This window comes from Hemitrygon akajei, chromosome 10 (assembly GCF_048418815.1).
Source record: "Hemitrygon akajei chromosome 10, sHemAka1.3, whole genome shotgun sequence".
Taxonomy (NCBI): Eukaryota; Metazoa; Chordata; class Chondrichthyes; order Myliobatiformes; family Dasyatidae; genus Hemitrygon; species Hemitrygon akajei.
Genome location: NC_133133.1, coordinates 132,556,445 through 132,580,034, shown reverse-complemented (window position 1 = coordinate 132,580,034; position 23,590 = coordinate 132,556,445). Strand labels below are relative to the sequence as shown.

The 23,590-nt window shown below is 43.9% G+C and overlaps 2 protein-coding genes across 3 annotated transcripts in view; one reads left to right on the top strand and one right to left on the bottom strand.

Moving 5' to 3' along the window:
- The window catches only part of LOC140734686 (transcription intermediary factor 1-alpha-like), a 170,998-nt gene extending 161,650 nt beyond the window's left edge, over positions 1 to 9,348 (top strand). For both annotated transcript variants that reach the window (XM_073058983.1, XM_073058984.1), the window contains 4 exons: positions 4,292 to 4,424; positions 6,061 to 6,138; positions 7,288 to 7,440; positions 8,954 to 9,348. In XM_073058983.1, the coding sequence (XP_072915084.1) occupies positions 4,292 to 4,424; positions 6,061 to 6,138; positions 7,288 to 7,440; positions 8,954 to 9,175 (586 nt within the window). In that variant the 3' untranslated portion in view covers positions 9,176 to 9,348. The remainder of the gene's footprint in view (positions 1 to 4,291; positions 4,425 to 6,060; positions 6,139 to 7,287; positions 7,441 to 8,953) is intronic.
- A 4,842-nt stretch (positions 9,349 to 14,190) lies between these two features.
- LOC140734027 (uncharacterized) overlaps positions 14,191 to 23,590 on the bottom strand; it is a 184,067-nt gene continuing 174,667 nt past the window's right edge. Inside the window, exons 54-56 of the mRNA XM_073057607.1 lie at positions 21,407 to 21,442; positions 19,076 to 19,122; positions 14,191 to 14,470 (exon numbers count right to left, since the gene is read on the bottom strand). Coding sequence (XP_072913708.1) covers positions 14,460 to 14,470; positions 19,076 to 19,122; positions 21,407 to 21,442 — 94 coding nt within the window. The 3' untranslated portion in view covers positions 14,191 to 14,459. The remainder of the gene's footprint in view (positions 14,471 to 19,075; positions 19,123 to 21,406; positions 21,443 to 23,590) is intronic.

Below are 23,590 nucleotides of genomic sequence, written 5' to 3'. Positions count from 1 at the left end.
TCTGGGGAAATAAATAAATATATATATTAAAATTATTTTGAATTCCATGGAGCATGTGGGGATCTTCCGATATCCAGGCAGTCTTTCTTTCTTTCTTTTTTTCTTTCTTTTTTTTAAATATAGGGACATGTTAGGCGGGAAGGGTTAGAGGGAGGGGGGAGGGTTGATATTATTCACTATTCTTTTCTATCTTATGTATCCTATTTGAAAATTTAATAAAAAAAATTTTAAAAAAAACTTCCAGTAATTGCCCTGCTCCCCTTCACCATTCCATATTCTTGTTTCCCTTCCACACCTTCTCTTCTTACCTGCTCATCATCTCCCTCTGGTGCACCCCTCCCTTCCCTTTCCATGGCCTTCTATCCTCTCCTATCAGATTCTCCCTTCTCCAGTCCTTTATCTCTTTCAGCAATCAATTTTGCAGCTCTTTACTTCACCCCTCCCCCCTCCCTGTTTCACCTGACACCTGCCACCTTGTAGTTCTTCCTTCCCTCTCTCCACATTCTTATTCTGGCCTTTCCCCTTTCTTTCCAGTCCTGATGAAGGGTCTTGGCCCAAAACGTCAACTGTTTACTCTTTTCCATAAGTGCTACCTGGCCTGCTGAGTTACTCCAGCATTTTGTTAGTGTTACTTTGGATTTCCAGCATCTGCATATTTTCTTGTGTTAGCATATCTTTCTTGTTTTGGCATTGACCGTTTTGGGTAGAGAATGGTTGAACACTTTTATTAGATGCATCTGTACACCTGCTGGCTAATGCAAATGTCTAATCAGCCAATCATGTGGCAGTAACCCATGTGCATAAAAGCATGCAGACATGGTCAAGAGGTTCAGTTGTTGTTCAGACCAAACATCATAATAGGGAAGAAATGTGATCCAAGTGACATTGACTGTGAAATGATTGTTGGTGCCAGATGGGGTGGTTTGAATATCTCAGAAACTGCTAATCTCCTGGGATTTTCACACAGTCATTAAAGTTTACAGAGAATGGTGTGAAAAACAAAAACAAAACATCCAGTGAGTACCAGTTATGTGGGTGAAAACACCTTATTAATGAGAGTGGTCAGAGGAGAATGGCTAGACTGGTTCAAGCTAACAGGAAGGTGACAGTAGCTCAAATAATTGGTGTGCAGAAGAGCTTCTCTGAATGCACAACACATTGAATCTCAAAGTGGATTGGCTATAGCAGCAGAAGACCATGAACGTACACTCAGTGGCCAGTTTGTTTAGGTACAGGTGCCACTGAGTGCATAGTGAGAGATTTGGTGGGCTTTGGAGAACTGGGAGTAAGCAACCTGTTTATGCAGTTGGTCTGATTAAGCTGAGTGCTTCAGACTGGGACAACCCAGTTCTGATGTTGGCACGAGAACTCTTAAACTCATTGAGAAGCTTTCATAACTGTGCCCTAGTCACACTCTGTGGAAATGCCATTTCTGTCTCTGTACATGAGGCTTTGTTCGATGAAACAAGATGCTGGAAGTGGATACAGTTGACCAATGAAATTCAAATTGCATAGATTTTATTCACAGATTTTTTGAGACAGAAAGTTAGGTTGATGTAGTGAACTGAGTTGATCAGCTGGCTTTTATTTGCTTTGCTCTCTGCCTGTGTGAGCTTCCTCACACTGTGTTGCAGCTTAAATTTTTACAATTGTGATCAGAAACCTAGGTTACCCTTGTGAGATGAGGTTGCAGAAATAACGGCAGCTGATTGTACTTGTATCCAAAGAAGGTTCGGGGAGAAGATGGGACTGTAGATTAGCTGTGACATCATAGAGCAGGCTGCAGGGAGAATCAGAATAAGATTTATTATCGCTGATATATGTTGTGAAATTTGTTGTTTTGCAGCAGCAATATAGTACAATACATAAAGTATACTATAAATTACAATGTTATATACACAGTACTATGCAAAAGTCTTAGGTACATGTATATAAAGTTAGGGTACTTTAGTAATGTTATGTATTGCACTGTACGGCTGCTGCAAAAAATATTCATGACATACGGGAGTGATGATAAACCCAGTTGTGATGTGGGTATCTATTGTGGACTGAGAATGGGAAGGCGGCTGGGAGAGGGAAATTATGGTTGGGGAGAAGGGGAAGGGAGATGGGAGGGAGTGGAAGGTAGCAGGGAGACATTCTGTAATGATCAATAACCAGTTTTTTGAAATGAAATGACCTTGCCTGGTGTCTCTGGGCTGGGTGTATCTGCACCAGCACCATTCCCCACCCCTGGCACTCATTCTCTTCCACCTGTCCTACACCCTCCCGCGGTGCTGCACCCTTCACTATTCCCAACATCCTGTGCTCCCGCCAGATTTACAAACTTGTTCTCTGCTCCTTGTTGACAAATACGCTGCTGTGCAAAAGTCTTTGGCACCCTCGCTAAATATATGTGCCTAGGACGTTTGCACAGTACTGTACACAATGAAGTTAAATAAGTGAGGAACATTACTGAGGTAGTGTTCGTGGGTTCATTATCTGTTCAGAAATCTGATGGTGGAGTAGAAGAAGCTGTTCCTAGAACATTGTATATGTGTTTGCAGGCTCCTTCCTGTACCTCCTCCCTTATGGCAGCAATGAGAAGAGTTCAAAGTACATTTAATATCAAAGTGCATATACTGTATACAACCTTAAGATTCATCTAATTGCAGGCAGCCACAAAGCAAAGAAACACAATGGAATTCACGAGAAAACCTACACAACAATGATTGTCAAACACCCAGTGTACAATTTTAAAAGAGAAGAGGGCACGTACTGGGGGGTGGGGGTGTTTAATGATAGATACTGCCTTTTGGAGGCATTGCTTTTGAAGATGTCCTCAATAGTGGTGGCTTGCCTTCTTTTTCTGTGTTTCCATTCTGTCTGTCATGTGGCCGCTGTTCTAGGATACCCACACAAATATCCTGCCTATTGAAACATAGAAAACCTACAGCACAATACAGGCCCTTCGGCCCACAAAGCTGTGCGGAACATGTACTTACCTTAGAAATTACCTGTGGTTACCCATAGCCCTCTAATTTTCAGAGCTCCATGTACCTATCCAAGAGTCTCTTAAAAGACCCTATCGTATCCACCTCCACCGCCGTCACCGGCAGCCCATTCCGCGCACTCACCACTCTCTGCATAAGAAGATGTACCCATGACATCTCCTCTCTACCTATTTCCAAGCACCTTAAAACTGTGCCCTCTCATACTAGCCATTTCAGCCCTGGGAAAAAGACTGACAATCCACACGATCAATGCCTCTCATCATCTTATACACCTCTATCAGATCACCTCTCATCCTCCGTCGTTCCAAGGAAAAAAGTCCGAGTTCACTCAACCTATTTTCATAAGGCATGCTCCCCAATCCAGGCAACATCCTTGTAAATCTCATCTGCACCCTTTCTATGGTTTCCACATCCTTCCTGTAGTGAGGCGACCAGAACTGAGCACAGTACTCCAAGTGGAGTTTGACCAGGGTCCTACATAGCTGCAACATTACTCCTCTGCTCCTAAGCTCAATCTCACGATTGATGAAGGCCAATGCACCATATGCTTTCTTAACCACAGTGTCAACCTGCACAGTGGCTTTGGGTGTCCTATGGACTTGGACCCCAAGATCCCTCTGATCCTCCACACTGCCAAGAGTCTTACTATTAATACTATATTCTGCCATCATATTTGACCTAGCAAAATGAACCACCTCACACTTAAGTGGGTTGAACTCCATCTGTCATTTCTCAGCCCAGTTTTGCATCCTATCAATGTCCAGCTGTAACCTCTGACAGCCCTCCACACTATCCACAACACCTCCAACCTTTGTGTCATCAGCAAATTTACTAACCCATTTCTCCACTTCCTCATCCAGGTCATTTATAAAAATCACGAAGAGTAAGGGTCCCAGAACAGATCCCTGAGGCACACCACTGGACCTCCATGCAGAATATGATCCGTGTACAACCACTCTTTGCCTTCTGTGGGCAAGCCAGTTCTGGATCCACAAAGCAATGTCCCCTTGGACCCCATGCCTCCTTACTTTCTCAATAAGCCTTGCATGGGGTACCTTGTCAAATGCCTTGCTGAAATCCATATACGCTACATCTACTGCTCTACCTTCATCAATGTGTTTAGTCACATCCTCAAAAAATTCAATCAGTCTTGTAAGGCACGGCCTGCCTTTGACAAAGCCATGCTGACTATTCCTAATCATATTATACCTCTCCAAATGTTCATAAATCCTGCCTCTCAGAATCTTCTCCATCAACTTAACAAATGATTGCTGAATATGTTTGTTTGTTTCCTTCAGTGGCGAGTGGATCTGTACATTTTGCCGTGACCCCATGAACCCCGAGGTGGTGTATGACTGTGACGAGCAGTGGCAGGCGGGTGAGAAGCGGAAAGGGGGTGGAGCTCCAGAGATGCCCCCGGTTGATCAGAGGGTATGTATGTATTGCAGAGCCTGCACTTCCAGCGGAAACAGTACCCTGTCAAAAACTAGGAGTGGGGCAGCAATGGATGTTAGCAGGAGCATTTACAACAGGTCCATCATGAGCCACTAATGCTGCTGAGATGAAAATTGTTTGTAGGTGTTAAATGTGCCTGATTTGGCTTTATTCTGGAAGATAGTGTGTTAAGGTCCCACTTAAAACCCCAAACACTATCGAAGTTGACAGTCCAGTGCAGTGCTGAGGGGAAGCTGTACTGAGAGAGGTGCCAAATGAGGCAAACTGAAGCATTGTTTTCCTTTATGTGCAAGCATCCATGTATAAAAAAACCAGGTTCTCTCATGAGAGGAAACTCCCTCCCATTTTATTCTCTATAAATTCTATCAACTCCTTATAGATTCTACCACTCACTTGTGAAACTAAGACGATGTCCATTGCATGATTAGTTGGCAAATCCCAAAGCCTTTGGGATATGAGGGAAACCGGAGTATCTGCATATTCGTCGGGGGAACCTGCGAGTGCACTTGCACCCAGACAGACAGACACAGACATGCAGAGACAGGCACACACCACATGAAGTCAGGATCGAACCCGCGAATGTGGTATTATGTGACAACAGCGCAGTTAGCTACAGTACTGTGCAAAAGTCTGAGGCACACATATATAGCTAAGGTTCCTTACTGCTTTTGCACAGAACTGTATTTGCCAATGTAGAATGGAGAGCAAGTTTGTAAATCTGGTGGGAGCAAAGGGTGTTGGGAATGGTGAGGGTGGAGCAGTTTGGAAGGGGGTGTGGGACAGTTGGCAGAGGTGTGCCAGGAGTAGGGTTAGCACAGGTACAGACATAGCCAGCCCAGAGACACCAGGAAAGGCTATCTGATTCCAAACAATTGGTTTGTTCATTACAGAATCTCTCTCTAGTGCTTCCCACTCCCTTCACTCTCCCCTTTTTCCCCAACCATGATTCCCCTCTCTGTCCGCTTCCCACTCTCAGTCCACACTAGAGACCCTTATCAGAATCAGGGTTATCATCACTCCGTATGTCATCAGTTTTTTTTTTGTAGCAGCAGTACAGTACAACACGTAACATTTATGAGGTACTGTGCAAAAGTCTAGCTGCATATATGTGCCTAAGACTTTTGCACGATGCTTATGTCACTGTACAGTCCTGGCTTCCACTCCTGGTGTTCTAACAGTATGTTAGAGTGTTATGTTCGAACACTTTGCAATGTCCTTGTTCACTGCTCGGCTTTTCTATGTTTCTATTAAGGTATTTTACAGGACCAGTGATCTCTGTTTTACCAGTGGTGTGGATGCAGGGATAACCCAAGCAGTGAGCAAGGACGCTGCGGACAGAAAGGATGTCTGTAGGTGTTGGCTCAGTAAGAACCCTGCAGTCATACTGACTGGGTCTCTTGAAGTGGCATCGATAATGAGCGGTGAAGAGGAGTGGGGGGCATGTTGATGAAATGCCAAGCATTGAACCAGTGTGTTAAAGGGTTAAGGGTTGGTGATGGTACCTGATGATCTGCCTCATTCCTGGGAGGGCTGCAGAAAGATATCACTGAGAACAGGAGTGAGCTTACTCAGTCTTTCCTTTGGCAAGTGACATGTATGTTTTTTTTAACAGAAATGTGAGAACCTGCTGCTCTCCATGTACTGTGATGAAATGAGTGTTGCCTTTCAAGAACCAGTTCCCGCTTCAGTTGTAAGTATATGTCCTCTCGCGACCGAGTTACCGTGTGCACGTTCGTTGCCCAGTATTACACTCAGCGAGTCATTCGGCGACTGTGAGGCAGGTGATCAGACCACTGGGCTTCAGGGTCATGCCTAATGTGGTCTGTCAACACCAGGGATCAGTGGTGTCCAATGGTTTGGTCATCTTGTTGTAGTGAGGGCAAAGAGGGAATGCTCTGAGTGAGTTCACCAAAGCTTTTTTGAAAACTTTCTGTATTGAAGATAATGGGCTCAGTGGGTGGGACTGAAGTTGTATCTAAAGTGGCACCAGGTGAAATTGCTGCCTTGTTTGTCCAGCAGTATGGGTTCACTCTTGACCTCTGCTGCTGTCTGTGTGGAGTTTGCTCGTTCGTTCTGTCGCTGTGTGGATTTATCTGGGTGTTTCTGTTTCCCAAAGTTGTGTGGTTTGGTCACTAATGATTTAGGTGGATGGTGGAATTTGAGGACGTGGGGTTAATCAAAGGTGTTGGTGTAGGATTGGTGGGCCAAAGGGCCTGTTTCTGTGCTGTATGCCTCAAACAATAGGGTGGTACTCCCCTTTTCTCAAAGGTCTTTCCTGAACACCAGTTTCCAGAGTTAGCGAGACACAAGAGATACTGCAGTGTTGGAAACTTGGAGGAACGAGCACACACACACACAGACACACACACACACACACACACACACACACACACACTCTCTCTCTCACTCTCTCTCACACACACACACTCACTCTCTCTCAAACACACACACACACACACACACTCTCACTCTCACTCTCTCACACACACACACACACACACACACACACACAATCACACACACACACACACACACACACACACACACACACACACACACAGAGCATCTGTGGAGGGAAATAAACAATAAACAGTTAATGTTTGGGCTGAGACCTTTCATCAGGACTGGAAAGGAAGAGTGCTGTTCATTTCCCTCTATAGATACTGCTTCACCTTCCTTCAGCATTGAGTGTGTGTTGCACCAAAGGTGTTGAATTCAGCTTGTGTACATCAGTCGTAATACCTGAGCTTTTGCCCTGTCTGGTTTGCTACTCAGTCCCACACACCCAGTGTTGCCTTGGAGTTCTTGGATACTTAGAGCAGCTGCACGTTGTTTACAGGTTCCTGACTACTACAAGATTATAAAGAAACCAATGGACATGTGCACTGTGAAGATTAAACTGCAGCGGCAACATGCACAGCACTATCAGAGAGCTGAGGACTTTGTGGCAGATATCAGGCTCATCTTCAGGAACTGTGAGGAATTCAATGAGGTAAGGGGCACTATCAAATGGAAGCACTGGAACTATTGAAAAGTAACCCACTGACAACTAACAGTAGAGCATAGTTGTCACACTTTACTTTCCAGACTGTGCTGGGTCAATGCCCTGTGCATCTGATAGTCTACCAGAGTGTGAGTGTGTGTGAGTGAGTGTGAGTGTATGTCGAGGTGTGCTCCAGTGTGAAACTCTGCATCACTTGCTTTATATCAGAAACTGAGATAAACTCCAAAACTTGCATTATCCTACGGCTCTAACACTGACAAAACAAAAAATGACCAAATGCTTATTTAGTGCAACAGACAATCACCTTAAGTGTTTGGTTGTACCACTATAGACCTTGACATAAGTGGTTAGCAATAATAAAAAAATATTTAACATTCAGAATTGCATCTCGTGATACAGGAAGTATAGAATCCGAAAAGTTTTCTGAATATCTAATTTCCTTTGAGTCACCTGCTGAAGCACCTAATCCAACTTACAGAGTCAGGTGGGATCTCCAACAGTGTAGCATTCCCTCAATCTCAGTTGAGTTGTGCTTCAATGCCCAAGGCCTGCTAACTTTGGTTACAGCCTCTGAGTGAAGCCAGTACAATCAGGTCTGGCTGGAAGTACATTTTATGGGGCATCAGGTTTAATTGTAGCTCATTCCATTACTGCCTCCTCCTACCCTTGATTTATGCACATGACTGACTTTCCTAAACTTGGCTGTGCTTTTTTCAATCCCCGCTTCCATCATGGACTTCAAATTTATCACTGATAAGGCCATCACTTACTCCCCATCACTCATTGTTCTGGGGTGAATTCCTTCATTGGACCCCGCAGTCCATGTAGTGAAGGTACTCTGCATTTTGACCCGAATGGCAATATATTACCAGGTCAAAGTTGAAGGGATGGTAGTCTCCTGTACCTCCAACAGCTGTCTCCAGCTGATGGTGAGTTCAGAGAAGTCCCAGCAAGTTGCTGGAGTATGCCTTGCAAGTACTGCATGCTGCAGCTACGACACACCCTGGCTGTGTGGCCCTTGCAGGTTCCTCTGTCTTGGATGCTGCTTGAGCTTTGTGCACGTTGCTGGAACTGCACTCATCCAGTCATGTGTAAAAGATTCCAATTTTCTTGCTGACCTCTGACTTGTAGATGCTGGAGGGTTGGCTGTGAGTTACTCTTCACGTCATGCTCTAACCTGAACTTGTACTGCAGCATTTTTGGTTTAATTCTTTTGCACTATAGAGTTAAAAGTTAAATCCCCATTGCCATGATATGATTTGAGCTCACCCAGATTATTCACTCATAACTTGAACACGATGTGCCTCGTCCCTCGCCGCTCTGCCTTGTTTTACTTTCCATCCTACTCTTTGTGCTCAGCTGCTGGGTGACCTAATGAGATCCACATCCCCTCTTTCCCTCAACAAACTAGAACCTGCTGCAGCTGTAAGTCTTAAGATGTCTGTTGCCTCTGACAAATGTCAAGCAGAGTATGTGAGCCTTGCTTCCGTTCTGTTTGCAGCCTGATTCTGAAGTCGCCCACGCTGGAAGAGCCTTGGAGCAGTACTTTGAGACAAGGCTCCTGACACTGTTTCCCGATAGGTTATTCCCACCGCTGCCGCTCTCCAAATCCGACTCTGAGCGCACGAAGGCCAACCTTGATTCAGACGAGGATGATGAAGACGTCGTTCAGCCCCGGAGAAAGCGTTGCAAAGGAAGAGAGAGCCCCATCTTCATCAAATGACTGCGAAAGAATTCTCTTATTAAATAGACTTGCTGAGGACTGTACTATTTGTATCAGGAAATTGATATTTAAGAGAAACAATGCTTGAAAAAATCTAGTTAGTGACGAACACTATTCTGTATTAGAGTTACAACCAGCAGGTGGTAAATTAAATACATTTCTGCTACCTCACAGATTATGTCTGCCTGCTCGTTTGTTTGTAAGCTGAAAGCAGTGGCTGGCAAAGTAAATAGGATTTCAACTATGGCTATTGATCGCATTCAGTGAGAGGTTAAATTTCCCTTGGACAGTGTGGCACTGGAGACCTAACAGTAGGTCCCAGCTATTAAATTGCCTGCTCTGAAGCCCGCTATCAATCTGCTCTTGCCTTCCTTGGTTTTTGCACTCCCTCCCTTTCTCCTTTAGTTTCTCCCATTAATCTTTCCACCGTGAGAAAGAGAAAAGGCAGATCCAAACTTTCCCACTTGTGGCATTGGGCTGAAACTATTTTAGGAGTGTGCTACACCAAGCTTCCACAGTACAATTTAGGGCATTTAAAAAATGGAATTTCTCCACACTCCTCCAAGCACCCATCTGTTACCTTTTACTGTCATCCTAACTGCCTGTCTTTACGTAGGTCAAAGCACACCCAGAAGCAAATCATGTTGGAATCGCGATCATCTCAGATCTATCATTGGATTATCTAGTTCTCTGCCACAGTTAAAAATACCCAAGTGTCTAACTTGTGAGTAATGCTGTGTAATACTGTGTTTCAGTGTGATATACAGGGCATCTCTCTCCTGCTTTCCACTGCACCATTTATTGGGTAGACACTAAGTCACAGCCCACAGTAAAGTAAAATGTAGGCAGGTGCACTAATGCACAGGTAGGTGTCCAAGGCCCCATGGCAAACTGCATAAGTACAAGTGTGTTTGGGAATACTAAGCATTCCCACAAACATGTGGGACCCCAAACTCACTGGTAGTTTCTGGTGGCAAGCCTGACAGTATATTCTGCCACCATATGAGATCTGCCAGCCCTTGCACCGGGAAACCTGCCTCCCTGGTGTGTTCATCTCGGTTCAGGAGCTGCTGATGTCATTCACTCCAGAGGATTTCTCCTAAGTATCGTCACCTTGTCGTGGTGGAGAGGCTTGTGGGTTCCTGAGTACCCAGGAGCGATGCCATCTGGAGTTTAGCTATCTGAAGCTTAGCTCCTGTCAGGGTCACCCAAGGTCAAGGGGGAGATTCCAGAGAAAGTGTGAACCAACCAAGACCATAATGGTGGAGGTGGCAGGAGATGATGACGGCAGTGAAGGCCGGAGGAAGGCTGCAGCAGTGAAGGAATCCCGGTTGTCTTGCATTCCACGTCACTGGACTCCTGACATCGATCTGACAAGGACCATGTGGTGGCTTTTGGTGCATCAATCTCTCCATGTTAAATAAAGTCATTAACAAGTATTCTCCATTAAGGGAATCCACCCCAGCATCTTAGAAGTATGTGGATCCTGGGTTGCCCTTTTCAGCCAACTGAAGACCACCCCCTCATAGACATCCCCTTAGGAGAACTCGTACTCGACTCAAGTGATCGCATTACCACTTCGTCAGAGGAAGAAAGGTAAGATTACATTTTTGCTTTTGTGCTTTTCAATTTGGTGTCTGAGGCCCTTTTCTTTCAGTTAAACACTTCACCATTTGCCTTAAATGTGTAACAGAAATTCCAGGCAAGATTCAGAAAATCTGGCGACAGATTTTCATATCTGCTCTCTACATTTGTGGGATGGGCTGATTCTGACACACCGTTAGAGGTTAGGGATAGGGGCAAGGATGGGAGGAGTGAGAGGACAGGGGCATAAAGTGAAGAGTTAGGGTAAGGAGTCAAAGGTCAGAGTTCAAGTCAGCACTTCAAAGTTGGAGGTCAATAGTCCCCGAGGACCAAGGTCTGTGGGGACCCGAGAATGGGGGCCTCCTGAAGAACAGCAAGTCACAATACACTACAGCACAGGACAAGGCCCTTCTGTGCCGGTGGAAAAATGCTGAGTCACTCTGACATGGGTGCATTGGAATTATATGCTTGTTTATTAATAATTTTAGTCTGGGATTTGTGGTTTTTAAAATCTTTAGCGCAATCTCCTACTGTCCCTGAGTTCATGAGGGAACATTTGAAGTATCTTAGTAGCAAAGTGGAAAACTGTAAAGTTGAAGCTAAGAGAGGAAGGCTGCATTCACTTAGCAGCAGACACATTTTAATGATGATTTGCATCGCTTCTCAAACTGCTTCACGTTGCAGACTTTGGAACTGAGAAGCTGCTGAGTACTAAATAGGGAAGTAATGGCTGGAGGAGAGTTTCTCTCTGGGATTAGTCAGTGCTAATTTTGAGCGTTAATGTTTCCAGGGCTTTGAATTCCAAGGATCCAGACTGGATGTGGGGTAAAGAAAGACAGGCAGAACTCGATATCTAAAAGGACTGAATGGCTGGAATGAAGCTTATCGGGATGGACAGTGAACCTACTCTGCGGGATACAGCACAAATGAAATGTCACTGGCATGAAATTGGAAGGTTATCCCTTGATGCGGCACCATAGCTTGCTGTTCCAGGAGAATTACTTTCAGGGTTGCCTGAGGAGGATCAGTCACATTTCTACTGTTCCAAGCTTACCAGTTTTCCTAGCTGCATGATCAATCAACCCTGCATGATCAAGTAAGTCTCCCACACAAAAAAACCTGACTTGTTTCTTATCTGTCAGCAACGGGTGGCAATAATGAAGTTCATGTCAACTCAGGAAAAAAAAGCCTTGCTTTCTCCATTGTTGGAGACCTAACACAGCATGTGTACAGCTAACTGGCCAACTGTCAGTGGTGTCAGAACGTCAGCTTCCGGTCAAGATGGCACCTGTGTGCAATGCTCCCACGGTCGACGCCTTCTGGATAAACCATGAAACCATATATTCCATTTCTTTTATGTATTTTACATTTGTTTTACATCTTGAATGCGATTCTGGATCTGCTGGAGCCTATGATTTGCAGTTTGGAGATTGTTTCAGCGCTCTGTGGTCTCTGAGAGGAGTTCAGGAGACAGAGGCTGTGTGCATGAACCTTGTGGCGAGAAGGCTCTGAGACTGGGCATAAGCCGATGACCGACTCAATTTCGCTGATTAAAGCTTCCATTGTCTGCTAAGGGAGATCAAAATATCCAGGTGAATGCAGAAGGTAAGCATTGGCTGCTTGCCTGGGAGGAATCACTCTGCCGTCAGTGAGGGGAGACTGTCTTTTGATCGCTGGTGTGATTGCTCTGCTGCTGGAGAGGGGAGACTGCCTTCTGATCGCTGGTGGAATCGTTCACTGCAGGAGAGGGGAGGGCCTGCTGATGTGTCCAGAGAATGTTACACAGGTTTTCTGTGTTTTGGATATGGACTTGGACGGTAGACTTCTTTTCCAGTCTTAGTTTTTTATATTCTGTTTCTCACCTGATCTTGCTCTTTTTTTGTGTGGGGAAGGGGAATTTGTGGGGGTCGATGTGCCTGTTCTGTTTTTGTTTATTTTTGTGCTTGGGGAAGGGAGTATTGGGGGTTGGTGATCATGCTGTTGTTCTTTTCTTTCTTGGGCTCGTGGCTACCTGGAGAAGAATTTGAGAACTGTGTATTTTGAAAATAAATGAACCTTCGAAGTCTCCGGAGAGATGTAGCTGGTAGGAATGTAGTCTTTCATTCCACAAAATGAGACACAGCAGGCATCATATCGAGGCCCTTTCAGACGAAGAAGCCTGTTTGACCCAATATTCTATGTAATGTTATATACTAAAGATCAAAGGCTAATTCTGCATTTACAATATATCTAAATGTTTCCTTTGAATTAGCTTTCACACCTCCCTCTTCGCAGCCACACTATAGACACCCAAATGAATGTTAATCAGTATTGTTTGGTTTTTCAATTAACTGCGGTTCATGGCTCTTCAGAATCCATTGTCCAGGACTGCATTGTAAATTTAATCTACAGTCCATATTCAGATCTGAATATTGGTGTCTGATGTTAAAAGTGAATATTTTACTATATGTTCTAACCCCAAAATCACCCTAACAAGTAGTTTCCCGAGTTAGTACCATAGAGGTTTCTCGGTGACTTTATTGCACACTTGTATGAATGAGCAACCGCCCTCATCTCATCCCCCTGGGTAATGTAGATATTGTTCCATTTATCAGAATTTCTTACACAATGGGCTAACGTGAGCCAGTATGGTTAAGGTATGCTGCACAATATTTTGATTACTTTTTTGTCGCAAATCTTCCCTGCTAGAAGGTAGGAAGCCCAATCTTCCTGATCATTCTGTGACATATTGACCTGCTTGGGCCTCTTGGTTTTCTGCAGCAAAGCGAGTCAGTGAATGCTTCCCCATGATGAGGAATGTGGCCAGATGGTAGAACCTGTGCCTAAATAAGCAGCTGGATCTGGCAAATGTTAAAACACAAAATGCTGGGAACGTTCAGTGGGCCAGGCAGTGAATGTGGAGAGAGGCGGAGGGGCAGCACCGGTGGTCGGGATCTATCCAGGACCTGGTTTCACCCCTGACCACTGGTGCAGTGTTTGGAGTTCGTACGTTCTCCTTTTGGCTGTGTGGCTCCTTTCCCCCTCGTTTCATCCCACGTCCCTTTATTTGTCCTTAGTGTGGTAAAACACGATAGGAATGGATGGGAATGTGGGAGGAGTAAAGTGGAATGCGAGTAAGTGGGTGCTTGATGGTCAGTGCAAACCCACTGGGCTGAAGCACACATTTCCATGCTCTGTGATTCTGACAACATTTCAGACACTTCCTGTCTCTAATATTGACTTCAAGCATGTGCATTATGTCCTCACCTACAGGGGGAGGGCCACGCCAGAGGATTCTCTGAAAGGAAGTTCCATTGATTTCCAGAAATGTTCAGAAAAGAGTTTGATGTTTATTTGAATTGAAAGACGATGTGAATGAACCTGGTCTGCTGAGAGACATTATTTATGTAAACATATAGTAACTTGGTAAAACAATATTTATTGAAGTTTAAATGCTGCACACCATTGTCAGATTTTGGTAATATGTACAGTAAAATACAAACACTAGGCAAGCCACTACAGTGCAGTCAAAGTATCTGCCCATTATGGTTGACATTTCTATTGCAATGACCATGGATATGTTACATCCTTGTTCCTCATTTCTGTTGATGTGAAGCGTTTCTGTGAAGAGGAAATTGCTTTAAGCACTGCTGTTCAATAATTGCCCAGCATGAGTAGATGTTTGACAAGTTTCACCTTGAACACAAACTTGGATTGGTGCTCATTGTTTACCTGAAAAGCAAGAAGATGAAGTGGGTGTCAGCAGGTAAGTGAGGCAGGTGGGAGAGGGAACGATGTTGCTTGTAATTGTAGGGTTCATGAGGGCCTTGCCCCACAAACAATTATAAAATGGGAAAGCTAGTAAATCCTTTTAATGTTCATGGTTGATTTTTTAGAGGCATTCTTCAGAGCAGTTTGAAGGCATGTTCTATGACAGGAATATCTTTATTTAGAAAGACAGCGCAGAACAGGCCCTGCTGGCCCAACAATCCATGCTGCCCAGCAACTCACGTATTTAATTTGGAGAAGGAAGTCGGAGAATCAGAACGGGAGAGCGGCGGGAGCCATTTTGATTTTTTCTTCTCATCGGAGTTAAAAGAGGCAGGACTGCGCAGGCATGTGACTTCGGGCAGTTAAGCACGGAAGAGTTAAAAGGACAGAAATCCTGATTCGGGTTTAATTTGGAGAAGGAAGTCTGAGAATCAGAACAGGAGTGCAGCGGGAGCCATTTTGATTTTTTTCTTCTTTTCATCGGAGTTAAGAGAGAAGGGACTGCGCAGGCATGTGACGTCAGGCAGTGAAGCGCAGAAAATTTAAAAGGAACACAGCCTTACCCAGTGGGCAGCGGAGTGGGCCGGGAGCAGAGTGAAGGCTTTAGGGCTTTGGCTCAACAGGCTTAGGCAGAAACGGGTGAGGCAAGATGGGTTTAGTTTTCAGTTTTTCCTGTTGTTTGAGGAAAGGGGAAGTGTGAGGGCAGTTGGTGTTCCTGGTGTCGGATGTGGGAGGTCCTGGAGTCTCCTAGCCTCCTGGATGTCCACATCTGCGCCAGGTGCACTGAGCTGCAGCTCCTAAGGGACCATATTAGGGAACTGGACCTGCAGCTCGATGACCTTGATGGAGAAGAGTTACAGGCAGGTGGTCATACCGGGGCCACGGGATGCAGACAAGTGGGTCACGGTTAGGAGAGGGAAGGGGAAGAGTCAGGTACTAGAGAATACCCCAGTGGCTGTACCCCTTGACAATAAGTTCTGTTGGGGACAGCCTACCTGCGGGAAGCAACAGTGGCCGTGCCTCCAGCACAGAGTCCAGCCCTGTAGCTCTGAAGGGTAGGGAAAGGAAGAGGAAGGCAGTAGTAATAGGGGACTCAATAGTTAGGGGGTCAGATAGGTGATTCTGTGGACGCAGTCAGGAGACCCGGATGGTAATTTGCCTCCCTGGTGCCAGGGTCTGGGATGTTTCTCATCGCATCCAAGATATCCTGAAGTGGGAGGGTGAGGAACCAGAGGTCGTGGTACATATAGGTACCAATGACATAGGTAGGAAAAGGGAAGAGATCCTGAAAGGAGAATATAGGGAGTTAGGAAGGGAGTTGAGAAGAAGGACCCCAAAGGTAGTAATCTCAGGATAACTGCCTGTACCACGTGACAGTGAGAGTAGGAATGGAATGAGGTGGAGGATAAATGTGTGGCCGAGGGATTGGAGCAGGGGGCAGGGATTCAAGTTTCTGGATCATTGGGACCTCTTTTGGGGCAGGTGTGACCTATACAAAAAGGATAGGTTGCACTTGAATCCTGGGGGACCAATATCCTGGCGGGGAGATTTGCTAAGGCTACTGGGGAGACTTTAAACTAGAATGGTTGGGGGGGTGGGAATCAAATTGAAGAGACTGGGGAGAGGAGGTTAGTTCACAAATAGAGAAAGCTAGTAGACAGTGTGTGAGGGAGGATAGGCAGGTGATAGAGAAGGGGAGCGCTCAGACCGAAGATATAGCGGAGAAGGAAGAAAAAGATAATAAAGTTGTTTGCACTGTTAGGGATAAACAGAGAGTAAGAGGTGGAGAGTTTCTTAAATACATATATTTTAATGCTAGGAGCATTGTAAGAAAGGTGGATGAGCTTAGAGCATAGATTGATACCTGGAAATATGTTGTAGCTATTAGTGAAACATGGTTGCAGGAGGGGGTGTAATTGGCAACTAAATATTCCTAGATTTCATTTGTTCAGGTGTGATAGAATCGGAGGGACAAAAGGGGGAGGTGTTGCATTGCTTGTCAGAGAAAGTATTACAGCAGTGCTTTGGCAGGATAGATTAGAGGGCTCGTCTAGGGAGACCATTTAGGAGGAATTGAGGAATGAGAAGGGTGTAGTAACACTTATAGAGGTGTATTATAGACCACCTAATGGGGAGTGAGAATTGGAGGAGCAAATTTGCAAGGAGATAGCAGATGTTTGTAGTAAGCACAGGGTTGTGATTGTGGGAGATTTTAATTTTCCACACATAGACTGGGAAGCCCATTCTGTAAAAGGGCTGGATGGTTTGGAGTTCGTAAAATGTGTGCAAGTTAGTTTTTTGCAGCAATATGTAGAGGTACCAACTAGAGAAGGGGTAGTGTTGGATCTCCTGTTAGGGAATGAGATAGGTCAGGTGACGGAGGTATGTGTTGGGGAGCACTTCAGGTCCAGTGATCACAATGCCATTAGTTTCAATATAATTATGGAGAAGGATAGGACTGGACCCAGGAAAAAGGCTAACTTTGAGGAGATGCGAAAGGATTTAGAAGGAGTGGATTGGGACAATTTGTTTTATGGGAAGGATGTAATTGAGAAATGGAGGTCATTTAAAGGTGAAATTTTGAGGGTACAGAATTTTTATGTTCCTGTTAGGTTGAAAGGAAAGGTTAAAAGTTTGAGAGAGCCATGGTTTTCAAGGGATATTGGAAACTTGGTTTTGAAAAAGAGAGAGATCTACAATAAATATAGGCAGCATGGAGTAAATGAGGTGCTTGAAGAATATAAAGAATGTAAGAAGAATCTTAAAGAAATTAGAAAAGCTAATGGTTGCTTTGGCAAGTAAGGTGAAAATAAATCCAAAGGGTTTCTACAGTTATATTAATAGCAAAAGGATAGTGAGGTATAAAATTGGTCCCTTAGAGAATCAGAGTGGACAGCTATGTGTGGAGCCAAAAGAGATGGGGGAGATTTTGAACAAATTCTTTTCTTTGGTATTCACTAAGGAGAAGGATATTGAATTGTGTAAGGTAAGGGAAACAAGTAGGGTAGTTATGGAAACTATGATGATTAAAAGCACCAGTACTTCATCTTCTTTAAAGAATATAAAAGTGGATATGTCTCCGGATCCTGACAGGATATGCCCTAGGACCTTGAGGGAAGTTAGTGTAGAAATAGCAGGGGCTCTGATAGAAATATTTCAAAGTCATTTGAAATGGGGATGGTGCCAGAGGATTGGCGTATTGCTCATGTGGTTCCATTATTTAAAAAGGGCTCTAAGAGTAAACCTAGCAATTATCGGCCTGTAAGTTTCACGCCGGTGGTGGGTAAATTAATGGAAAGTATTCTTAGAGATGGTATCTATAATTATCTGGATAGACAGGGTTTGATTAGGAACAGTCAACATGGATTTGTGCGTGGAAGGTCATGTTTGACAAATCTTATTGAATTTTTTGAAGGGGTTACTAGGAAAGTTGATGAGGGTAAAGCAGTGGATGTTGTCTATATGGACTTCAGTAAGGCCTTTGACAAGGTTAATTAGTAAGGTTCAATCTTTAGGTATTAATATTGAAGTAGTAAAATGGATTCAACGGTGGCTGGATGGGAGATGCCAGAGAGTAGTGGTGGATAACTGTTTGTCAGGTTGGAATCTGGTGATTAGTTGGTGTGCCTCAGGGGTCTGTACAGGGTCTAGTGTTGTTTGTCATATACATTAATGATCTGGATGATGGGGTGGTAAATTGGATTAGCAAGTACAAAGTTTGTATGCAGATGATACTAAGATAGGTGGCGTTGTGGATAATGAAGTAGGTTTTCAAAGCTTATAAGGGGGATAGATACAGTTGACGTGGATAGGCTTTTTCCATTGAGAGTAGGAGAGATTCAAACAAGAGGACATGAGTTGAGAGTTAGGGGGCAAAAGTTTAGGGGTAACACAAGGGGGAACTTTACTCAGAGAGTGGCAGCTGTGTGGAACGAGCTTCCAGTAGAAGTGGTAGAGGCAGGTTCAATATTGTCATTTAAAAAAAATTGGATTGGTATATGGACAGGAAAGGAATGGAGGCTTATGGGCTGAGTGCAGGTCGGTGGGACTAGGTGAGAGTAAGTGTTCGGCACGGACTAGAAGGGCCGAGATGGCCTGTTTCCGTGCTGTAATTGTTATATGGTTAACCCTAGCCTAATCACAGGACAATTTACAGTGACCATTTAACCTACTAACTGGTATGTCTGGGCAGTGGGAAGAAACTGGAGCACCTGGAGGAATCCCATGTGGTCATGGGGAGAACATACAAACTCCTTACAGCCAACTCTGGAATTGAACTCCAAACACCGACACCTTGAGCTGTAATAAGATTGTGCCTATTGCTACACTACCATGACTACCTGGCCGTTGTGGCTGATATCTTATTTTGCTCTCAAGATAGACATGTACTGTGTGTAATTGTTTAGAATGGATCTAAGGTCATTCAGGGATTAGCTGCTTTGAGGAAAGACCCAAATGATAATGACAATTCTCTAATCTCCTTATTCCATGCTTTGCCCCCTGAAAATGAATAACTGAATTCATTAAAATCACACCGAAAAGAATAAAAGTTGAACTAATACTCACCGATACTGCCTGAGGTGGGTGAAGAGGTTGAAACAAGATGAATCTCTCTGTAGAAATAAAATATATTTATTTATGTGTACATCCATCTCTTCTCCCACACCAAATATCAGAACTGATAGCTATAAAAGTTTGAGGTGTTGACCATCAATTCCATGGAAAAGCCCAACCTTTGGAAGGGATATTCATTCATAATAATCCATTTCAGTGAATTCTGGTAATCTATTTGTTCTCTTGATGAATATTTCCCCATAAATCTTGATATTTGTTGGAATAGTTTGCCTAAATACTGTTTGTTCCTCTGCATTTACATCTACAAGGACCATGACGAGGAGCCATGCACTAATGACCTTGAGCTGCACCCTCACAATGAATCCTAAATCCTGCTCCAAGTTAGGAAACTGTCGCCATCACAGGGGAATGAATATATTTCATTAATCAAGGGAGGTTCCTTAAGGTTGTCATATCCGGGAGAGGTAGTAGAGATAAGGTCCCACTAACTATTAAATGCTTGCAATGGCTTGTGTCTCAAGTAGCCTCTGACAACCAAGTCCAGCTCCTGGCCTTCACATGTAGTTTAGCTACTAGACCTGGCAGAACAGTTTCTACTGACAGGACAATGGGCAAAGGAGGGTTACTGGAACCTTAAAGCCACTTGCTTCAGGCAGATAGGGCTTGTCAGTTGGCAGCTCATCCCGGAGAAAGAATATTCCAATTTCAAAGCTTTGCTGCCTTGTGCCCGCTCATTGGGAAGGCTTTGGGAGTAAACTCTGAGGAAAAATCCAGAGCTGCAGTCCCCAAGGCATTCCTATATTGGGTTCAATGCTGAATGGCAACTCCTGCTATACCATTGGTGCCAAACTGTATCGGGTCCCTGCTGTTCCTCTAGACTCATCGGCTGCATGGAGGGGGGAGCCCTCTGCAAAGGAAGAAGCTTACTCTCCATATTGTACTACCCTGGCTTACATATCGCGTAGACGGCTAGGACGCAACATGCATGGTCAACACTGACCAACGGATGTTACATCATATAAAAGGTGGACCCATCTGTTCTGGGGCAATCTACCACATCATGTAAGGAGACCCTTCCATTCACACCACACTATATAAAGGTTGAACGTGCTATATCGTGCAAGAGGGTCCAACAATTTATACAAGGGAGAACCTCTTCTTTATAGACACACATTGTATTACAAAGTGGGTTCCCTTCTTTAACAAGCAAGGAGCTAACTATTCTGTCACACATCTGGTCACAGTCCCAGCACTGAGCCCTTAGTTACTCTGGGTTGGCTCTGCTAGGCAGCTCATGTAGGCTGATACTGGATTCCTGAGACAGGAGCAGCATTCTAGGCGACACACAAGATGCTGAAGCAACTCCAGTTCAGGCAGCATCTATGAAATGAAATTGACAGTCAATGTTTCTGGACTACATGAAGGGTCTTGATGGACAGCATCTCCAGAAGGGACAGTCCATGTCCCTCAGAGATGCTGCCCAACCCTCTGATTCCCTCTAGTGTCTTGTGTTGCTACAGATTCCAGCGTTTGCTGTAACTTGTGACTCTATTCTGAGGTCTGTGAAAGGAAGGGGGTTATGAGATGGACCGAAGAAAAGGTTCAAAGCCTCATTGAGAAAAGGCAAACTCCCTACTCTCTTCTGGGTACCTCTGGCTGTGACTGCGCAAAGTGCAGAAGGAGCATTGTGGAGTCCCAGTAAGAACCTCAAGTTTGTGAATGAGGAGCACAAGGAAGCCTGATGACAATGATGGAAGGAGTGGATACACTTCTCCTTTGGCCAAGTCTATGGATCCCACTTTGGCCTCATCATCTACCTTAGAGCTCCCAGACCCAGAGTGGAACCAAACTATCCTCCATCCAGAGGGACACCCGAAGAAGGTAAGTGTGGAGCTAATTAGGACACAATAGTCTCCCAGAATCAGTAATCATATTGTAACTATGTACTTGTTTTTAGTGATGGTATTTCTGTGGATGGTATATCTATCAGGCAGGAGGGTGGGGATAACACAATTCCCTCTTCTACAAAATAAAACCCAAGGATTTTTATCATCCAGTGTTGAAATCCTAGAGAGATGGGGCCTCTGACAGTGCAGCACTCCTCTAGTATTGCACTGGAGTGTCAGCTAAGATGTTGTATTTAAGCTTTAGGATTTGATCTCGCAACAGTTTTAGCTCAGTCTGACAATGTCATTCGACCATCTCACAGCTGAACCTGAAATAATACCAAAAGCAAAAAGCTGAATTCCATCAAAAGTTGTTGGAGAAGGTTTATGATAAATGTAAAGCTGGTGAGTAGATAATCCATTTAAGATCCCATACCTGTTTGACTTAATGAACTGTGTTGATGATCGGATCCTAAAACATGAATGAAAACTGTGTAAGAAATTGGCTGGGTAAGAAGGATAAGGAGGTTCCTTCAGCTCATTTGCCCACACAAACTTTGACCATCAGAATTATTGTTCATAGCCTCCTGACATCATTATTAATAATATTAATAATTTATTTATAGAGCACTTTTCATAAAGGTAATGCAGTTCAAAGTGTTTTACTATGGGATAAAGTGCAAACATGGAAATAAAAGATAAAATGATGTTAATTAAAAGCATGATTAAATAAGTAGGTTTTGAGCTGTTACTTGAAAGTGTCAACTAAATCTGTATCCTGTATAGTTTTATGTATTGACTTTCACAGTTTAGGAGTATAGTTCAACAAAGATGATCTGCCAATTATCTTTTAAGAGAGATTGTTTAAGTTTAAAAGGCTAGCAGAAGAAGATCTGAGAACTCGATTAGAATTGTAAAATGAAAGCAACGCTGTGATGTACTCCAGTCCTAGCCTATTTAGAGATTTAAAAAGTAAGAGAACTTTAAAATCAATTCTAAAAGGTGTAGGGAGCCGATGCAGAGTAGATAGGATAGGAGTGATATGCTCCCTCATCTTGGTTTTAGTTAAAAGTCAAGTAGTGGTGTTCTGAATGAGTAGAAGTTTGTCAATAGATTGCTTTGGAAGGCCAATAAAAATGGGTGGCAGTAATGTATTCTTTTTGATATACAATGTCTATTAAAAAGTATTCATCCCCATCTCCCTTTGCAAGTTTTGTTTTGCAACATTGAATCACAGTGGATTTAATTTGGCTTTTTTGACACTGATCAACAGAAAGAGTCTTCTATGTCAAAGTGAAAACAGGTCTCTACAAAGTAGTCTAAATCAATTATAAATATAAAATTCAAAATAATTGTGTAAGTATTCACACCTTTCAAGTCAGTACTTTAATAGATGCAGTTACAGCCTTTGGCAGCAATTACAGCCTTGAGTCTGTATGGATAGGTCTCTATCAGCTTTGTACATCTAGACACTGCAATTCCCCCCCCCCCCCCCCCCATTCTTTACAAAACAGCTCGAGCTCTGCCAGAATGCATGAGGATCGTGAGTGAACAGCCCTTTTCAGTCCAGCCTCAAATTCTCAATTGGGTTGAAGTCTTGGCCACTCCAGGACATTAACTTTGTTTTTCAGCCATTCCTGTGCAGTGTTTGCTTTATCCTTAGGGTCATTGTCTTGCTGGAAATCAAATCTTCTCCCAAGTTGCAATTCTCTTGCAGACTGCATCAGGTTTTCCTCCAGGATTTCCCTGTATTTTGCTGCATTCATTTTACTCTCTACTTTCACGAGTCTTCCAGGGCCGGCTGCTGTGAAGCATCACCACAGCATGATGCAGCCACCACCATGCTTCACAGTAGGGATGGTGTGTTTTTGATTATGTGCGGCATTTGGCTTACGTCAAACATAGAGTTTAGTCTGATGGCCAAAAGCTCAATTTTGGTTTCATCAGGCCATAGAACCTTCCACTTCAGCTGACTTCAGAGTCTTCTACAGGTCTTCTGGCAAACTCTAACCAAGATTTTAAGTGAGTTTTTTTTGAACAGTGCCTTTCTCTTTGCCAATCTCCCATAAAGCTGCGGCTGGTGAAGCACCCGGGCAACAGTTGTTGTATGCACAGTCTCTCCCATTTCAGCCACTGAAGCTTGTAACTCCTCCAGGGTTGTCATAGGTTTCTTGGTGGCCTTCCTCACCAGTCCCCTTCTTGCACGATCACTCAGTTTTTTAGCACAGCCTGCTCTAGGCAGATTTACAGCTACGCCATATTCTTTCCATTTCTTGATGATTGGCGTAACTGTATTCCAAGGGATATTCATTGAGTTGGAAATTTTCTTGTACTCGTGTGCTTTTCAATAACATCTTTGAGAGTTGCTTGGAGTGTTCTTGTGTCTTCATGGTGTAGTTTTAGCCAGGATACTGACTCATCAGCAGTTGGACCTTCCAGATACAGATATTTTTACTGCATTCAATTGAAACACTGACTGCACACAGGTCTCCAAAAACATCTCCATTTAACTAATTATGCAACTTCTAAAACTGCACCAGTGATGATTTGGTGTGTCATATTTAAAGGGGGATGAATACTTACGCAATCAATTATTTTGTTCTATACTTGTAATTAATTT